This window comes from Populus euphratica, unplaced genomic scaffold (assembly GCF_000495115.2).
Source record: "Populus euphratica unplaced genomic scaffold, PopEup_1.0 scaffold3.1, whole genome shotgun sequence".
Taxonomy (NCBI): Eukaryota; Viridiplantae; Streptophyta; class Magnoliopsida; order Malpighiales; family Salicaceae; genus Populus; species Populus euphratica.
Genome location: NW_011499847.1, coordinates 1,739,900 through 1,757,758, shown reverse-complemented (window position 1 = coordinate 1,757,758; position 17,859 = coordinate 1,739,900). Strand labels below are relative to the sequence as shown.

Genomic DNA, 17,859 nt, shown 5'->3' with positions numbered 1-17,859 from the left:
ACAAAGTACATTTTAGATGGCTGTGGCCTCTCGTGATTCCTTCATCTTATATTGTAGTCAAGTACCCCATCCATTCTCACCTTTCTGTTTACTTTGTCTATGCACTGTCCGTTTATGTCTGAGGGTCCAGTCTCCACCGCTATATGATTTTAACAGTAGAGGGAGAGAGGATTTGGAATTCTGAATCTGCATGTCACTCTTGTGCATCGTGGTTGGTTGAAGTAGGAACCTGTGTCTGAACTTCGTTACTCCTAGACAAGGCAGGCCTGCGTTTATCATCACCAAAATCCCTCACAAACAACAAGAGTTTTGGAGCTGATATTCGCGTCCGATCCGTAAGTTGCATGAAATTCCCATGCATTCGGATGAGGTAAATAACCATCTAATCCCTAACATGATCCGTGCATGTCATAAACCCACCCATACTTAAAAGCATGACGTAACATCTGTCAATACCAGTTTTGGTCTTTGTTTTTGTCATCAAAGTCAAAATCCCCCGAACTGCACTGGCTTCTTCATTTGCACAACTGTTCCGAACTATATATAACCAGCACAAGGCAAATGTAGGCTCTACGCTCTCAGCGTGTGAAGAAGTTACACCTTCACGTTATACAAACCACGCTATCTTCCTTGATGTAAACCTAAAGAGAGAAATAGAGAGACTAAAGAGATGCTACGAGCAAGAGCAAGAGCAAGAGCAATGCAATTCTTTGTCTTCTAGTCATCTGTTGCTGGAAACGAGTGAGGATGATTATTATCGTTTTCGTTTTTCTAATGTAACCTACTTTAACCAGTGTTTATAGATCAGCAGGCAAGTGAGAAGAAATTTATGGAATATGATGAAGTACACCCCGAAAAGGTAACAATAAATGGAATATGAAATTAGCTTCAAGGAAGATATCTTTTTGTTTTTTATTACATGAATGGCATCCAAACCGTACAAGTTCTAGCGAATTAATTTACATTAAGGTCTCAGGTCGGGTTTTAAAAAAATCAGCTTAGAATATATCTGATTTAATCTAATTAATTTAGTTGATTTAATTACAACTTGGTGTGATTTTAAAAAATAATTTTCTTTTTATATTAATATGTTTTAATTAATTTAAATCAATTCATATCAACTCATTGGACTTTTAATGGAGTTATACACTTTCTCAAAGTTTAATAACTTTGCTTTATGGAAACGAGAGAATTTTGAGTTATATGTTAACATATATTTCCAAAATATCCTTCCTGTATATTAATTATTTGACAGACACATATATGGCTAAAAAATAATACTAATAATTACGTTTATATACTTAAATAAAATCTAACCACACTCTAGCTCCGAGCTTCAAAACTAACGAATCCGGTTCTCACCATTACTTTTGTTAATTATTTTTCAAGAAAATGGCTTTGCATCTGAATTTACAAAGCATTTCTGATCTTCATCCGTAATTGTGTGTGTAAAAAACTATTTGTATTCAAAATAAAAATTTATCTAGAAAAATTAAAATAAAATAATTCTACTTGTAAAAGCAAAATTTCAATTGAGAAATGTCTAATACATTGAAAGTTTGTAACTTCAAATTTATAACATGCTGTTTTCAAAAAGTGAATCTCATGACCCAGGAGTGCTATTGGAATGACACGCAGGATGCGTCAAGTCTCAAAATATATATATCATAAAATAAATTATATAAAGATTTTATAGTGTATTAATATCTTTCAAAATATTATATTATTTAAAATTAATAAAATTAAATAATATTTTAAAAATTCTCATCCTCAGAGCAAAACAAATAATTCATAATACTTATTATATTATTAAAATTCAAATTTAATTAAAATAGGATAATAATAAAACATTTAAGACAATGAATTAAAAATAAAAAGAAAGCCTTATAGAATAAGGAAAGACATACTAATCAAAACTAAAAAAGTAGAAACATTCAACAAACTCTATATGCTAACGAAGACTAAGAACTTAAAATAATATTAAAGAGAAAGAATGAGTTCAACTAATTCATTAAGAAAATACTATTTAACATATATCTTGGATATTGATAGTTTGCAAGTTGATATATCTTAGTATAAATATATATATTAAATATATTATTATAAAGTAGTGAAATACATAATAAAAATTAGATGACACTCGAAAATAACCACTATGGGAGGATTAGTGGTCACAGATCGATGTTTATCTTACCAATTAGGTATATTAAATATTATGTGCATATAGATTAACTATTTTTTATTAGCATGAAATTATTAACAATTATACGATATCAAAACATAATAAATACTCACATAATTATCAAATTAATGTATACCATATCGAATAGAATTTGATTCAATCAAATGTGAGTGCAAATTTAAGAATGGATAAGTACTTCAAAAATAAAGTAACATATATAAATATTCAATAAATTAACTAGTTGTACTTATCATATAATCAACATACATATTTATTTATCTTACATGCATATTAAAGATAATCTCATTACCTAGAAAACAAAAATAAAAGATAATGGATGCAAAATAAAACGGAGACTACTAAAGATCATTAGAAAGAATGTTAGCAGAACTTCTAACGAAAATGAAAAACACAAAAAAACAACTCGAAGCAAATTAACATAAAAAACTAAAATTCTAAGTTTAGAGAACAAAATAGAAATATAAGGTCGAACTATTTCACATGATCGATTTTAAACATAATCCAATTTGATCGAGTTTAACAAACCAAATAAAACTCTATTATCGAATCAACTGGTTGACCACCATCATTGGCCAACCAGCTAGTTGATTTAGACTAACTGGTCGACCAACAACAACAACAAGCAAATTGATCGACCAGTTGATTAGGATTCCCAAAATTTCTAATATGCTAATCTTTAAAATTGCAGATCTCTAAAATAAACTTCTTGTTCTTCAACAAACTCATAATGCAAATATCAAATCGGTCAATTTTAATCCAACTAACATCCAAATATATCAATTTAAACTCCTAAATTATCTAATTATCAAAATCATAACAAAAACCTAATCTCCTTACTAATTTTTTCATAAATAAATCATAATAGAAAATAACAGAAAAAATACTTATTTATTTCTTCAACCTTTATATTTTTTAAGGAGTGGATCACAACAAAAAAGAAAAGAGAGAGAGAGGAACATAAATTTCTCTTGCAATCTTTGTTTTTAAATGAATAGTCTAGTTTTGTTGGGTTTAGACTGATTTGGGTTTGGGTTTATGCATAGAGTTTGGGTCTTGTAGCTGTGGATATTCCACTTGCTGTAGGTTGAATTTTAGATGCCCTTTAGAGTCCAAGGCCACAGGCCAATATGTATTCAGAAGTATAGGTGCTCATCTTGTATTAGTCCTTAGCATTATCTACGAATGACAATACTGGCCATATTCAATGTTTGTTCTGTAATGTTTATTCACACATAGTATAATTTTCTGCTTTTCTGCAGCCATTGAAAATTTAAACATTCATCAACATGATTTTCTGCAGCCTTCTCAGAAGAAAATTTCAAATTTTATTTATTTTAAGCACCTAATCAACATACTAAAGGGAAAATCTCAAGAATGAAAATGCTCAAGTCTACATGTGCTTGAAACCGCAATAAAATTGCCTTGGCACACGATCACAAAAAACATTGAAGCCTAGTTAGCAGAACGCTTGGGATCCTTACTGCTGCACTTCACTTGAACTGCTAGTGTCTTGCTGATACCTGGACAATCATCTTTCTTGCCAGCAAAAAGTCCCTTGTCAATAGGGATATCACAGCTAGTTTTTCCCAAGCAATGCTGCTCAGATTCAAGTAGAAATCTCATTAGTCTCTTACCAGTTAGCTATACATAGCCCTGACAGATGATATAATATTTTTTCAAGAAAAAAATATTAAAGAATTACCTCTTCAACAACTTGTTTGGAGACCCGTGAATGACAAGTTCCAACAGCATAGCCTCCACAGGCACCCAAAGGATCACCAAAGCTTGCAAACTGCACGGCGATAATCTTCTTCTGGTTTGGACACTTCAAGTGAGCTGCTGGTTTTGCATTATCCACAACAGGTGTGAATTTGTTATTCTTCCTTTCCCATGATTTCACACTTGGTGGATGATATTCAGTCACGTAGCTGCAGATAGTATCTCTATTGACAGTAAAGATCTCAATCTTTTCAGGGTTTGCTTCCTCCTCCTCGAATATAACCATCAGGTTGTCTGTTGGTTTTAAGTAAGATCTTGGGATGTGGTACCTAATTTTACAAGCAAAGATTGATAACAAGTCCTTTTTTTTTTATTTGAAGAATTTTTGCTTTGGATAATTAAGAAACATTGCTTTACTTACTCTGATTGAGTAGGTTCTCCAAGAGGGGAGACGTAAGTCATCCAGTATCGACCAATGCTCTTACCATTGATCCAAATCATACCCTTGTTCATGCCAGTCATCCGGACAGCAACAGGGGATTTTCCGCCAGGAGCATCAAAGTGAGTCTGCAACAAGAAAATATGATGCCTATTGGAAAGCCAAGAAACCAGTTCGTTTCCAAGTGATACCTGAGACGTTAAATTTAAAGATTGATCGCTAGGACAAATGATATCCCAACATTACCTTGTACCATGTAACAGGAGGTCCTGCCTTCTGGACTTTTGTCCATGTTACCTTCCCCCCACCTTCCTTTGTGAACAATTTAGCCGTCTCTCCTGACAAGCCAACCTGCAAGTTGGGATCATGCAATCCACATTAGCCCTAATTTGCTATCATTGTGATGTTATTCTTTGATGAATTTGATTGAGTATTCCATATTTATACAAGGCCCATCCATACCTGATGTCCCCAGCCATTGGATGTCAGATCAAGCGTTCCAGTGTTCAAACCTAGGATTGATACACCGCGAGGTCCAGCATACCTATGCTCCATGTAGGCTCCGCTATCCTTCATTGACAAGGAGAAACTCGCGTCAGTTTCAACTCTAAAATTCATTTCCAAATTCTGAACATCTGTTAGTTACGATAGCTACTTACTGGGAGTCCAACTAGAGTTCCTAAGAGTGTAACAAAATTAATCCCAGGCTTCAAATCCACCGAATGCTGGAGGACAAAGCTCTTCTCAATTTGGCTCCCATGCGCAGAACCTGAAAACATTAACCACAGTTACCTCAAGAAAATCTTGTTACTAAAGCATGCTCAAAATTATAATAATTATGATGTGTTTGTGATAATTACCTATGAATTCCCCATTTACAAAAGCAACCATCGCATGGCCAAGACTTGCAACTCTTAAGACTGGATTAATACGTTTACGCTCGTTCATGTCACGGCGATCCACATTTATGCTGGAATTAGAATTTACAGAAACACGTCAGGGTTTGGTTTCAGTAGAATCACGAGGTAACTCCTGTTAGCATTCATCTATTTGCTGATGGATAGGCTAAAAATAAGCTTATATACTCACGTTGTGGTGAACCAGACGTAGTCAGTTTTATCTTTAGTTAAGTTATAAAGCTCTTTTGGCAAGCTGGAATCTACTTGAAGCTGAGCTGGAATTGTTTCTGAGTACATCTTCCATTCCAGTTTGTTTGTTTTTCTTGATTTCACAAAGTTTCTTGAATTATGTTGTGACACAACCTGTTTGACATGAAAAAAATGAAGGAATTATTTAGCGGCTGTCGACCTGTTTTAGGGGCCCCTCCTGTAGTTAGTTATAAGCAATTATCAATGGAGAAATGTAAGAGATTAGGAATTACCGTCATGGTATTATAAACGACAGTCTTGCAATCTGGGAGGATGCTAATGGAACGAGCAGGCAGGTAATACTCCTGACCCCTGAATTTAACAGTTTCTGCTTCTTTTGAGTTGTTGCTGGTCAAGAAAGCGGCGCAAACCTTTGTTCCTGGTTGCTCATAGAACCTAGCCTGTAAAGTAAGACAGATTAAGGAACTATATTCATTTATTTTTGGAGCTGAACCATCTTATTTCTTACGTGGTTGCAAGGGGAACTCTGGAATGGAGTTAAAATCTCTCGTAGATGCTTAGTTGCTTACCTCTACATCAGCAGACAACTTTTGAACATTGGGGTTTCCCCATAGAAGAGCCTTCTTGCATAGATTTAGAGCCCTATGCAGGTCCTTGAGGTGACCCCATTTTGGCTCCCTCTGCAAACCTGCAAGACATGGAATGAAAGGCCTATTAGTTATTTGCCTATTAGTTATTTGAAGGATCTTCGCTTCTGGCTGCATCATAGATTTAAAGATTTTAAACCTTACCATATTCATCAAGAGGAGCTTCATCGTAGTAACGGGTTGTTACAAATGAGGCAGCCGTTCTACCAAAGTTTGTCCCACCATGATACTGCAAACACAGTAATTAAAATGTTTCACAGAAGAAAATTTCTCTTGTTGGAAGAAGTTACGGAGATTTCACCATTCTCCTTACCATGTAGTAGTTAACTAGACTACCATTCTTTGAAAACCAGCGAGCAACAGAAAATGCAGTATCTTCTGCTGATCTTTGGGATGGGGGGTCTCCAAAAACTCTAAACCTGTTAGCATTCATTGGAATTCTGTTAGCATCATAGCTTCATTTGCTTCTCTATCTTGTTCTTTCAATTTTTTTTTCCTTTTTTCATATCTAGAATTTACAGATTGTTTTGTATGGAACATTAATGCTTCTGAATGATTCAGTGCTAATCTTCAAGGTCTATACTCACTGAGCAGTCCAGTTCTCGGTCCATAGAGATGGCTTGTTGGGTTTATTAGGGCCTGTGAATGTATCTCCGCAGTGCCTTCCGTTGCATGTATTGATCTGCACAATAAGGCATTATTGTTTCATTATAATTTGCATATCAGTCCTCTTGGACTAGGAATTTGATTCAAGGAAAACCTTGTTAGCTTACCACTGGACCAGGTGCATCCTTCTGCTTGCACATGACCCATGGGACTCCAGTGTTCAGCCCCAGAGCCATATTTCCTGCCCACTGAATATAGCTAACTCCCAAGTTTTTATATGCAAGCTGGACAGTGTTGTACTCATTCTCAATCTGCATTACAATATAAAAAATAACAAAAAAAATTGGATGAGAGGTTAAATGGTAAAAATAAAAGATATGGAGGTTGTGACTATTAGAGTGGAATCAAACCTGAGACAAGATAATGGGGCCTCCTTGTGATGCAAACAACTTCTCTTCTTTCATCATGTCGATGATTTTCGTAACGAATTTCTCCATATGATGCTGCAAAATTTGAAACTATTTGTCAAATAATCTGGTTAATTATTTCAGAAACTTCTTTTTATGCAATGGGGCGATGCTAGTACCTTGAAGGGTGCGTTGTCGGAACGGAATATGATGTCTGGAATCTCTCTCAACCAATATGGAAGTCCTCTAAGAGATCACATTGAAAACAATGTGTAAGAGAGATACAGATAAACTGATGTAGCAAAATAAAAAATGAAATGATCAGAAGAAAGAAGACACGGTGCTGAATCATACCCATGGTTCCATTCAGCCTGGATGAATGGTCCAAGCCTGAGGGTTGCAAACATACCATTCTCCCCAATCGTCTTGATGAACTTCACCAAGTCATATGGTCCTTCAAAGTTAAACTACAATAACAAACATAAATCAAAATTAGCCCAACAAATGCTAATTGCAGACAGAAAAACAGTCGGTCAAGATATTGATCACAAGACTGGTCTCTTACCTTGCCTTGCTCCGGCTCGTGAATGTTCCAAAAGACATAAGTTTGGATCACATTCAAACCTCCACGCTTAGCCTTCAGGATTAATTCTGGCCACATCTGAAGCCAGATTCAACACAACAGATTAGTCCTATCCTTTTAAAATGAAAAAAATGTATAATAATCCAGATAGTAAAGAACATTATTATTACATCAGGAGTACTGCGAGGATAGTGAATGGAGCCAGAGAAGAGAAGCTCTCTTTTGCCATTGATGATCAAGGACCTTTCATCATAAGTCACGCCTACTTGCTTACCCCCATGTGCAACGACTGAAGAAACCAACAAGGAAAGAAGTGTAGCAATTAAAAAAACATGTTTTTTGCCTGCCATGTTTACCTCTCTTATATAACCAAAACTCCAAGAAATAAAAGAAGGAAGCTGTGTTGTTTTTTCCTGTAGGAAGAGCCAATATTTGGGTATACGCTCCTCTTCGGTTTACGAAGAAGGAGGTACCCAGCAGCTGGAAATGCAGGTATTTGATGATGCCAATGGTATAGAGAGAAACGAAAGGTTAAAAGATGGTCACAGAGGAAAATTCGGACAAGATGGTCACAGAGGAAAATCCGGACAAAGGCATGTTTTATAGGCTGCTGTTTTAAAGTAATGGTCGTGACCGTCTTATGTTGAGAGTTTCATGCTACTGTCTGCTATTGCTTTGATGGTTGTTTGAATTGGCTAGTGACACCTCATGGCTCATGGAATTTCGAAGGTGAACGTTTGACTACTAAATTTATGACGCATTAAAAACTCATGTTTCACGAGTTTTTATCTACAAATATATTAAAATAATTTTTAAATTTTTTTTTCCGACATTAACGTGCCAAAATAATAAAAAACAAATAAAAATAATAATTTCAACTAAAAAAATTAATAAAAAAAAAACACGGTTGAAGCACTGTTAAATACACTCTTTATAACATTCAGCACACTCAAATTTGAATTAAGTACAAAGGAAAAATAATATTGGGTTAAATGAGGTGAAATTATTCAATATAAACTATTTTTAATATAATTATTATCCTAGCTTGGCATCACAAGTTAATCCAAAATTTGGACTTAATTAAAATAGTTTATATTATGATGATAATTCTCCATGTGATTATTTTAGATTTAAATAAAAGGCCTTTTTTTTTCATTTTTCATGTACAAATATGAATTTTATTGAAACAAAAGAATGATATATATCAATTTCATGTTTTGACCACTTAAATGGGTTTTGACTCCTTTATTTTATTAGTCTCTTATTTAGCATGTCATGGAGTTACTTGAATAAAAATACATAAATTGATATAAAAAAGAGAAAAAACTTTTTTTTAAATCCGAATTTAGGGCCATTAGACAAGAAAGCAGAAACGGCACCGGATTTTCATTTTTGTTTTCACTTCCTTTCCCTCCCAAAATAAACTTTCCCTCCCACAAAAATTAGAGAAACAAAACCACCAAAAATCACTCCAGACAAGAGAAAATCAACAATAATGTCAAGTAGTCACCAAGAAGATCTTGACCTTCTCCTCTCTCTTCAAGACAGAGTTCTTGAAACCCCTCCTGGTTCCCCTTCAAATCACCATTCCCTTTCACCAGGTACTATATGTTTTTAGGATTCATTTGGTGCTGTTTAAATTCATTTGTGGAAGCAGTGAAAGTTTCAATCATTTTTAATAACCTGTAAGAAATATTGAAGCTTTCGCTTCTTCGTTTCTTGTTATGTTGATCTTCATTGTGGGTTTCTCTTAGTTTAGCCTATTTACAGGATTTCTATATTTTTGTGTGTATATAGTGGGCAGTATTAATGTGTATTGCTAAACTTCAGTTTTAACAAATAAAGTTCATTTTTTTTTTAAAAGGCGGTTGATTTTGTCTTTGTTTGGTAGAATTTTAATGTGGGCATCTCTTTTTTTCCTTTCTAAATTTGCAGATTTTTGTGTGTACTAGTCTATCATTGTTTGTTGGGCTAATAGGTTTTTTAAATTCTCTAATGGGGTGGTTACTTTCTGATAAAAATCAATCAGGGTGTTTTTGTTGTGACCTTGTTTGCTAAATTTTGCCTCGTCCATCTCTCATTTTGTTTATGGGGCTGGTAATGGTTGTTTGATAGTGTTGTATTTTTAGAGAACTTATTGTGGGTTATCTATTGATTTGTCTTGGTTGTGAAGGGTATTTATCGGATGATGGATCACCGAGGCGAAAAGGGGAGGCTGATTTGTCAGTGTTTAGAGATGCTGTTCAAGATTGTCTTGATTATGAGCCAAAACCAGTGGTGAAAGCTGGAAAAAAATTGAATGTTTTGAAAAACTCCACTGAGGCTAATGTGGAGAAGTATTCAGGTTTAAGAATAAGGTAGCTTTATCCAACTATAAATAAATGCATTTAAATGATAATTAATACTTAGTTTACCGTCTGAGATACTAATGCTATTAAATTTTTTACCCAAATGTGCCTTTTATAAATAATTTGGGTGGTTAAAGTTGACTGTTTATTAATCTATTCGTGTTATGAGATAAGTTTAATTATTTAATTATATAGTTTATACCATTCCCTTGCCAGAGAGAAGAGTTGACACTAATGGACTTATATTCCTTTCAAAGTGACCAAATGGAAGCTAAAATTGAATTGATAAAACCTTAGAAGCTGGCTAATTATGTTTTATGTTCAATGTATTAATTTCTGTTTCAGGAATCAATCGGTCACTGCTGTGGAGCTCAGCGAGCGTTTCTCAGAAATTCGCTTTGTTCGGTTACCAACTATTAAGTAATTTTATTGTACCTCAAATCATTATGTGCGTGTGTGTGTTAAACAGTTGTGATTTTTGAAGCCATTTACTTCGTTACAGTGAATCTGTTGAATGGATTAATTGAATTTCGAATTGCATCATGGCTTATGATTTCTATTATATGGTTTTGTAGAAATTTATTGATGGGAGACACTCTAATGGGATGTTGGGCAACTGTTGGAGTGTTGATTGAGAAGGGAAGTCCAAAGACTAGTTCTGTTGGGAAGAACTATTGCATATGGAAATTTGGTTCTTTAGACGAAAGCAGTGTATCTCTTTTCCTGTTTGGCGATGCTTATCAGCAGAACTGTAAAGAGCAAGCGGGGACAGTTTTTGCACTGTTTAATTGCACTGTTCGCAAGGACAATGTGGTATCATCAGCTTTTCGCATTCTTTTGGTCCTGCGAGGTTACTTGTCTTTTTCCTAAAAGAAATAAAATCTTCCATTTTCTTACTTTGTAGGGAACTGGTTTTTCTTTGAGCGTGTTCTCTGCAAATCAAATATTGAAGATGGGTACTTCAATTGATTATGGAGTTTGCAAGGGAAAAAGGAAGGATGGGTTACCTTGTACACTAGTCATAAATAAGTACGTTTCAGCATCTTTAAAATCATGTCACTTTCTATAGCATTATGAAATTTCGTACAAGTTTTCTCCACCCGAATTCTATAAGGACTATACAACTTTCCTGAACAACAGTCAAGAAAGTTTTATCTGCAATCACAGTCAAGTTTGATATGGTCCTTTGTCTTATATAGCAGCACCTAGTTTCATATTGAGAATTGTAAGGTTTCGTGTTCTTGTATCAAAGTTTATATGTAAAAATGCATGCAATTCTGATTCTTGTCTGACGCTGGTCACTTTGCTGTTTTAGACGTCAAGGGATGTATTGCAGGTATCATAACTCTGTAAGTATGACTCTCCAGTGCTGCTATATATTTTGATCAACATGTCTTTAGAATGGACTTGCTTATACCTGTTTTGCTGCTACAGAAAGCATCAGAGAGGTTTTCCACAGTGCGAACTGAGCTTAAGGGAGGGTATGTGATCAACACCAACCTTTGTTTTAAATTTGACTTCTCCACTCCCATAAAAAAAGACGTTTTTATCGCAAGTTGTAATTTTCGTTTGTCAGGAACTTGAAAACAGCCTTCAGGGATCCTCTCAAGTCACGAGGCATTTACTTGGTCGACCCTCTAGCAGACAAAGCATTATAACAGCCTTCAGGGATCCTCTCAAGTCACGAGGCATTTACTTGGTCGACCCTCTAGCAGACAAAACATTATTAAAAAAGCCCACACAGCCAGTGAAATTATTGTCTGTGGAGGCACTCAAAAGAGCGTTGAGGTTTGTCATAGATGCATGCTTAATGCTCATTATCTGTGTTAAAACTGCGACCTTTTTAATTGCTGTTAATTCGTTCATTATTGTACTTGAACAACAGCAATGCAGATAAAGTGACGACAAATTCACACTCACAGGGGATAAGGTTCCTCAATGAAATCACAGGTTTAAGATCAGTGGCCTTACCTGCTGATGTTGATTTTATATCATCGCCTGAATTCTCATTATTTGGTATTTGCAGGAAAACTTTGTTCAAAAAATTCAGATAAAGTATCCGCCACGCAAAACAGACAAGTAAATAGTTCAGAGAAAAGGTCAATCATTTATTTGATGCCATCGACCACACATTTCTGATTTTTGCACTTGAGTTTGTCTTTCTATGCCATTGAACATTTATGCGTCATTCTTCAGGAAATCATCTACGAAGAAATTGGATCCATCTACGGTCACAAAAAACCAACCAGATTTAAAAAGAAAGAAAACCGTTCAGGGGCAAGCTTCCGTAGACAAAGTCAAGCAGGGGACAACAAAGATGATTGAATTAGATATATTTGATTCAGACGAAGAACCATGAGTCTTGCATTTCTGCTCACTGTGGAACACCTTTTCTACTTCATGGGGAAAATTACATCTCACATTATAATGTAGATTTTATGCTTGAGAGCCACGGCTATTTTGAAATACATTGTGGGAGGTGCAACCTTGGTGGTCCTGCTTCAGGACTTCAGAAGGAGCAATCTATTATCTAGAAGAGTTGAAGGTTAAAGTCACAGCTTGCTGCTTTGAAGCAGTGAGGTAAATGAGCAAGCAGAGTTTGGAACCTTTTGGCTCTATAATGTGATAAAATCTTGGAAGATTATTTTTGCTGTGAGTGCTTTGTTGTATGAAAAATACAAGTTGATGATGCTTGTTTATCATTTCAATTCCTAACCTAGCAATTAGCACACAGAGAGTTGAACGCATCGATCATGGCAATGCAGTTCTTTATAACAGCATTCATTCGACCATTATCAAGCAAGTAGATATTATTTGTCTTTGGGAGGTTAAGCGGATATTTACCACATAATTGTTCGGTTTGAACATAGATCATATTAGCTGTTGGTTTTTTAAATTATTTAATTTAAAAATATATCAAAATAATATTTTTTTAAATTTATTTTTAATTTTAGTGTATTAAATTAACATAAAAAAAAGTACGTCTGAACAAACAGCATCTAAGCAGGTTGTTTTACCATTGAAGTCATTGCCCACTACCATCTACTTTCAGTTTGAAAAAGAAGCATCAATTCATCATGATTTTTATTCCATTGTTGTGATCAGCAAGAAATTGGTGTGGAGCAGCCTGATAGGGAGGGATCGTGGCATTTCAGGATAGGATGTTGAATCGAGAGAGGAACTCGAGGAGAGGGTTGGCTATTCGTGCACATGGTCTTGCTGCTAACCGCCCCATGAGTTGTACTAATGTTTGGCATTAATTAGTATATTTAATTTGCCTAATAAGGAGTTTATTGCTGGGATAATTGAGATTAGGACATTTTTAAAGCCTATAAACTTAAAAACTACGGCTAGCTACGGAGGAGTAAACAGAACCTATGTTTGAGCTGCAGAACTTTAGCAGGTCAAGGTCTAGCTAACATCGGTATCTTTTGGGGCAAATAATACAATAATACTCAGGTCTGGACAAGATTGTTAGGTCACGATGATAAATCATGACTCATGAAAGCAACATTGCATGGAAACAGATAGATTGATTAGCAAGGTGAGTTGATGCTTGCATGTGTAAGCCTAAGAAAATGAAGGATTCTTGCTCTGGAAAATGAAATTCTGAGTTGTTTTCCTCTTTGATTTTCATGGAATTGGTTCATCAATCACATGCCGGCCTGGTTTTTTCTATACATGCAAGCATACAAGTCAAAGGCGTACCGGTGCTGGCAAGGCTACATCAAATGGGACCTCAACACTCGCCAGATTCCAGCACAAAACTGCCGTTGACATGTCACAGATGTAATGATACAAAAACATACTATGATTAGGTGGGTCACTGGACCCTTAGCCAGTAATCACATTCAACAACTGCAATTTTTTTCTATGGAGGTTAAGGTGGTTAGAGAGTTCTTGAGTGGGATGGGTCGGATACATGCTCGAAGAAGGTAGGACACCGCTGCTAGCCAATCAAGGTTGCAGGCTCAACCATGTCTGGTTTCAGCTCGTGAGTGGCTCCCCCCATTTCTGTGACACCTTGTTGGCCCTTGAAAGCCATGGAAATATATTAAAATAACTTTTTTTTATTTTTTAAAAATATTGTTTAACATTAGTATATCAAAACTATCTTAAAACATTTAAGGAGAAGAGTGTCATCAACCTATCAAGGTGTCAAATTGCTTCAAATCGAAGGCAATTTTACCAACCAACCTACCTCTGGAAGTAACATCGGCAAAGTCTAGCAATTTTTCATCCTTGTTATCGTAATTCTTTCCATGGTGTGATGGCCATGTAGTATTTCTGCACCACCAGAACTAGATCTACTTTTTTATTTTGGTATATTTCGAGACATACCAAAATTAAAAATTAAATCATAAAGAAATACATGATCGTCCCACCACAGCAACAGGTTATAGCTAGAAACCCAGCATACCGAAGATGCTGAGAAAGGAAGTTTGTACGTGCTTACATGATACGCACAGCATGATGTGTCTTTGAGGCATGCGATATTCTAGACTACGTGATAATTGAGTTTTTATTTATAAAAAAAATATTCTTTTTCTTTAAATGCATTCCAGGCTTAATTTTGACTTCCATGGAACCTGCTTGATACTCCAGACATGATTTTAAAAAATGGAGCATTTATTGACCTGTACAATATTTAACTGAGAAGATTTAGACATGGTAATGGGCAACAAACTAATTAAAAAAAATATTATTTTTATATATTTTTAAATAAAAATTATTTTGAAAAGTAAAATTTATTACGGTACTCTGTGCCCTTGAAGTTGGCAGTTTAAAGATACAAAAGAGACGAAAACTCTATTAATATTTTATGACTCTTGTCTCAATTTATTAAAAGCAAAAGGTCAACCTTTTATTGTTATATGCATCATGCATGAACACACCAAGATTGTCTCAATTTATTAAAAGCAAAAGGTCAACCTTTTATTGTTATATGCATCATGCATGAACACATCAAGAAAATAATAATAATAATAATAATAATAAATAAAGCAGGTCATTTATCCTCAAGCTGGTCTGCCGTTTCTAGAGATTGTCAAGGTGTTATCTTATGAGCATGCACTTGCAGTCCAAGGAAACCTTCTCGGTGATATCTACAGTATTTTTTCTAAAAGATTATTTTGAAGTTATTTTAACCAAATCATAATTTTCAAATTAATCTCGGTTGATTTTTTAGTATTTTTTAAAATAAAAAAATATTGTTTAAATAAAAATAATTAACTCAAAATTAACACGAGACATTGCACAAATCTGACAACAATATTCAAAAACTAATTTTAGAATAAAATCCAAAAACACTTTATGATTCACATGCATGTTGCCTCATTTATTTTATCATTACTCCCTCACGGATTGTCCACAGAACAAGACATTAAAAAAAAATAAAAAAAAATCAATACCATCGAAGAAGTGAATCCCAAATGCAATGTGTAGTGCTTCAATTTTTTTAGAGTGAAACGGATGCAATAAAGCTCAATTAACAAAATGATCCAACCATGCTCTTGTTGATTATAAAATAAAGTCCAGGCCAGTCGTACCATAAATCTTCACACGCCTTAGATTCATCAATTTATATTAATGCATCACTAAAATAATCAAAACGAGGGGATGATACCAATCAGCAAAGTAATTAATACAAGATGATTTTTTGGCTCATGAAATCACCGTCAAGCCTTAAAATTTGAAGTACTTTTTCAGTGGGATTTCCAATATTTCTTGACCGATTTGGTTCATACTCAAATTATTATTATTATTATTCGAGACTGTACATTAATTCAAGTTTTATTTCAATCGGATATTCACGAGAAATTTTTTATTTTAAGTCCCATTTACCACTTTAATCCAACCACTCAAGACTACATGTTAATATGAAAACAGGGAAAAGGACTAACAATATGTAAGGTGTTTGAATTATAACTAAGATTATTATGGAAATCTTAAAAAATTAAATATAGCAAGTGACAGGTGTTGGTGGATAGGAGTAGAAATATAGGGACATGAAATATAGGTATATGGTATAGCTGGCAAGAGCTGTCTCTTCTCTCTTTCTCTACTCCAGGCCCAGCTCCCTAAATTTTCTTTCTTGTTTTGCTTGCTCGGTTACTACATTTCTTCATTTTTTTTCTTGTACTCCTGACTAAGGAGACTCGCATCAATCTCTTACAGTTTATATATCTAAGTTCAAGAATTGACCATTAGGGTTTTGTAATTTGAAGAAAGACAGAAAGAAAGAAAATGAGCGCTTCAAGATTCATAAAGTGTGTCACTGTTGGTGATGGTGCTGTTGGCAAGACTTGCATGCTTATTTCCTACACGAGCAACACTTTCCCTACGGTAAGTAAAGCTACAATCTTTTACTTTCTTTTTTCTTTTAGTTTCTTTCTGTTTGGTTCTTAAGAAAAGAAAATGTGGGAAAGTAGAGATTATGTTTGTCAAGTCAACTGCGGTTGATCAAAGTAATCAGCTTTAGTTGATGGGGTTGTTGGTTTTTTGGTTTGAAACCTTCATTTGGATTGTAATGGTTAGTTCTATGTTTTGGTTTGCTGTTTTTTCCCTGGAAAATGTCCGAAACTGGAAGATGTGTGGTTGATGAAAGTAATTGGTTTTAGTTGATGGGGTGCTGCTTTTTTTGGTTCAAAACCTAAAATTGGAGTCCAAAGGTTTGATCTTCTTCCCTTTTTTTTTGCCTGTTTGTTTCCCTCGAAAATGCGGGAAATGTAAAGAGTATTGCAGATTGAAAAATATCACGTTAAGCCAATCCATGATGAGTTTTAAGTAATTGAGCAAGTCAATACTGTTTTTTTTTCCCCTTTGCCTGAACAACTTCCGGATTGAAAGGTCATGCTTAAGTTTCTTCGGTGTGTGTTTCTCTTTTAAAAGCCCGGAACATGGAAGATACTTGTGAAGTCAACCGGGGTTGATAAAACTAATTGGTTTTAGATGATGGAGTGCTGCTTCTCGGAGAAAACCTTTAATTGGGGTATCAAGTTTAGGTCTTTTTCGGGTTCCTGTTTGTTCCCTGGAAAGTTTTAGAAACGTATAGACAATTCTAGATTGAAATTTTTCAATTCAACGAAGTCTTGATTTTTAAGTAATTGGAGCTATCATGATTTGTTTTCCTTTGCTTAAGGACTTCTGGAGTGGAAGGTCAAGGTTCAGGGTTTTTGGCATGTGATTAGGTTTTTGTAACCCGAGAAAGTGGAGACTGGGAGGAAATTGAACATTTTCTTTTAGTCTGTTTATGGTAAATTTGGCATTTTGTAGGGACTGATAGGGAGAACCAGTCAACTGACCATGCCTTTTATCAAAGTGTTAGCTTGGGGGTTTTGTTAGGTTGGTTACAGAATATGGGAACAAAGTAAGATTTATATTTGTAATTTGTAATAGGTTAAACAACTGAAGTTAGCCTCACACAAGTTAATGGTTTAGTCTAGGTGGGTTTTTTCTACTTGGAGACCACTAACCAGTTCTACTTTTGCGGTTATTTTTGGAGGGTCACTGTGTGTTTCATTGCAACATTCCTGAAAAGTGCTTGCTTTGATTCTTTTGAGTTGAGCAGGACTAGAAGAAAAGAGTTTTTTCTGGATTCTCTCTTTGGTTTTGGTTTTCACAAAAATTGCAATGCTGCTTCTAACGAACTGAAAATTTCTGTTTTCAAAGATTGAATTATCCCTCTCAAGCTTAAGCTTTGGGAAAGCCCTGTTATATGATTGGTCTCACGGTGATTCAGCACTTTTGCCTTTCTTTTCCATATAATTTTGATAATATTCAAATATGAAATAGGGAA

The 17,859-nt window shown here is 34.8% G+C and overlaps 3 protein-coding genes across 3 annotated transcripts in view; 2 read left to right on the top strand and 1 right to left on the bottom strand.

Moving 5' to 3' along the window:
* Window positions 1-3,592: 3,592 nt before the first annotated feature.
* Window positions 3,593-8,063, bottom strand: LOC105140921 (beta-galactosidase 13-like). Its single transcript, XM_011047969.1, has 19 exons — window positions 7,884-8,063; window positions 7,696-7,791; window positions 7,485-7,597; window positions 7,310-7,376; window positions 7,134-7,226; window positions 6,891-7,034; window positions 6,705-6,799; window positions 6,431-6,536; window positions 6,262-6,346; window positions 6,040-6,158; window positions 5,743-5,910; window positions 5,451-5,623; window positions 5,222-5,331; window positions 5,021-5,130; window positions 4,824-4,931; window positions 4,608-4,712; window positions 4,344-4,489; window positions 3,906-4,251; window positions 3,593-3,799 (listed from the first exon to the last, which is right to left on the bottom strand). Exons 1-19 carry the CDS (start codon window positions 8,061-8,063, stop codon window positions 3,656-3,658), a joined length of 2,508 nt encoding a protein of 835 aa, XP_011046271.1. The 3' UTR covers window positions 3,593-3,655.
* Window positions 8,064-9,135: 1,072 nt separating this feature from the next.
* MCM10 (minichromosome maintenance 10) lies at window positions 9,136-12,891 on the top strand. The gene is made up of 12 exons (XM_011047957.1): window positions 9,136-9,314; window positions 9,887-10,070; window positions 10,407-10,481; window positions 10,637-10,874; window positions 10,966-11,090; window positions 11,377-11,410; window positions 11,496-11,542; window positions 11,638-11,695; window positions 11,767-11,849; window positions 11,947-12,011; window positions 12,088-12,160; window positions 12,258-12,891. Exons 1-12 carry the CDS (start codon window positions 9,209-9,211, stop codon window positions 12,418-12,420), a joined length of 1,251 nt encoding a protein of 416 aa, XP_011046259.1. The 5' UTR covers window positions 9,136-9,208; the 3' UTR covers window positions 12,421-12,891.
* Window positions 12,892-16,049: 3,158 nt separating this feature from the next.
* The window catches only part of LOC105140903 (rac-like GTP-binding protein 5), a 4,202-nt gene continuing 2,392 nt past the window's right edge, over window positions 16,050-17,859 (top strand). Inside the window, exon 1 of the mRNA XM_011047950.1 lies at window positions 16,050-16,406. Within this exon, the coding sequence (XP_011046252.1) occupies window positions 16,308-16,406 (99 nt within the window). The 5' untranslated portion in view covers window positions 16,050-16,307. The remainder of the gene's footprint in view (window positions 16,407-17,859) is intronic.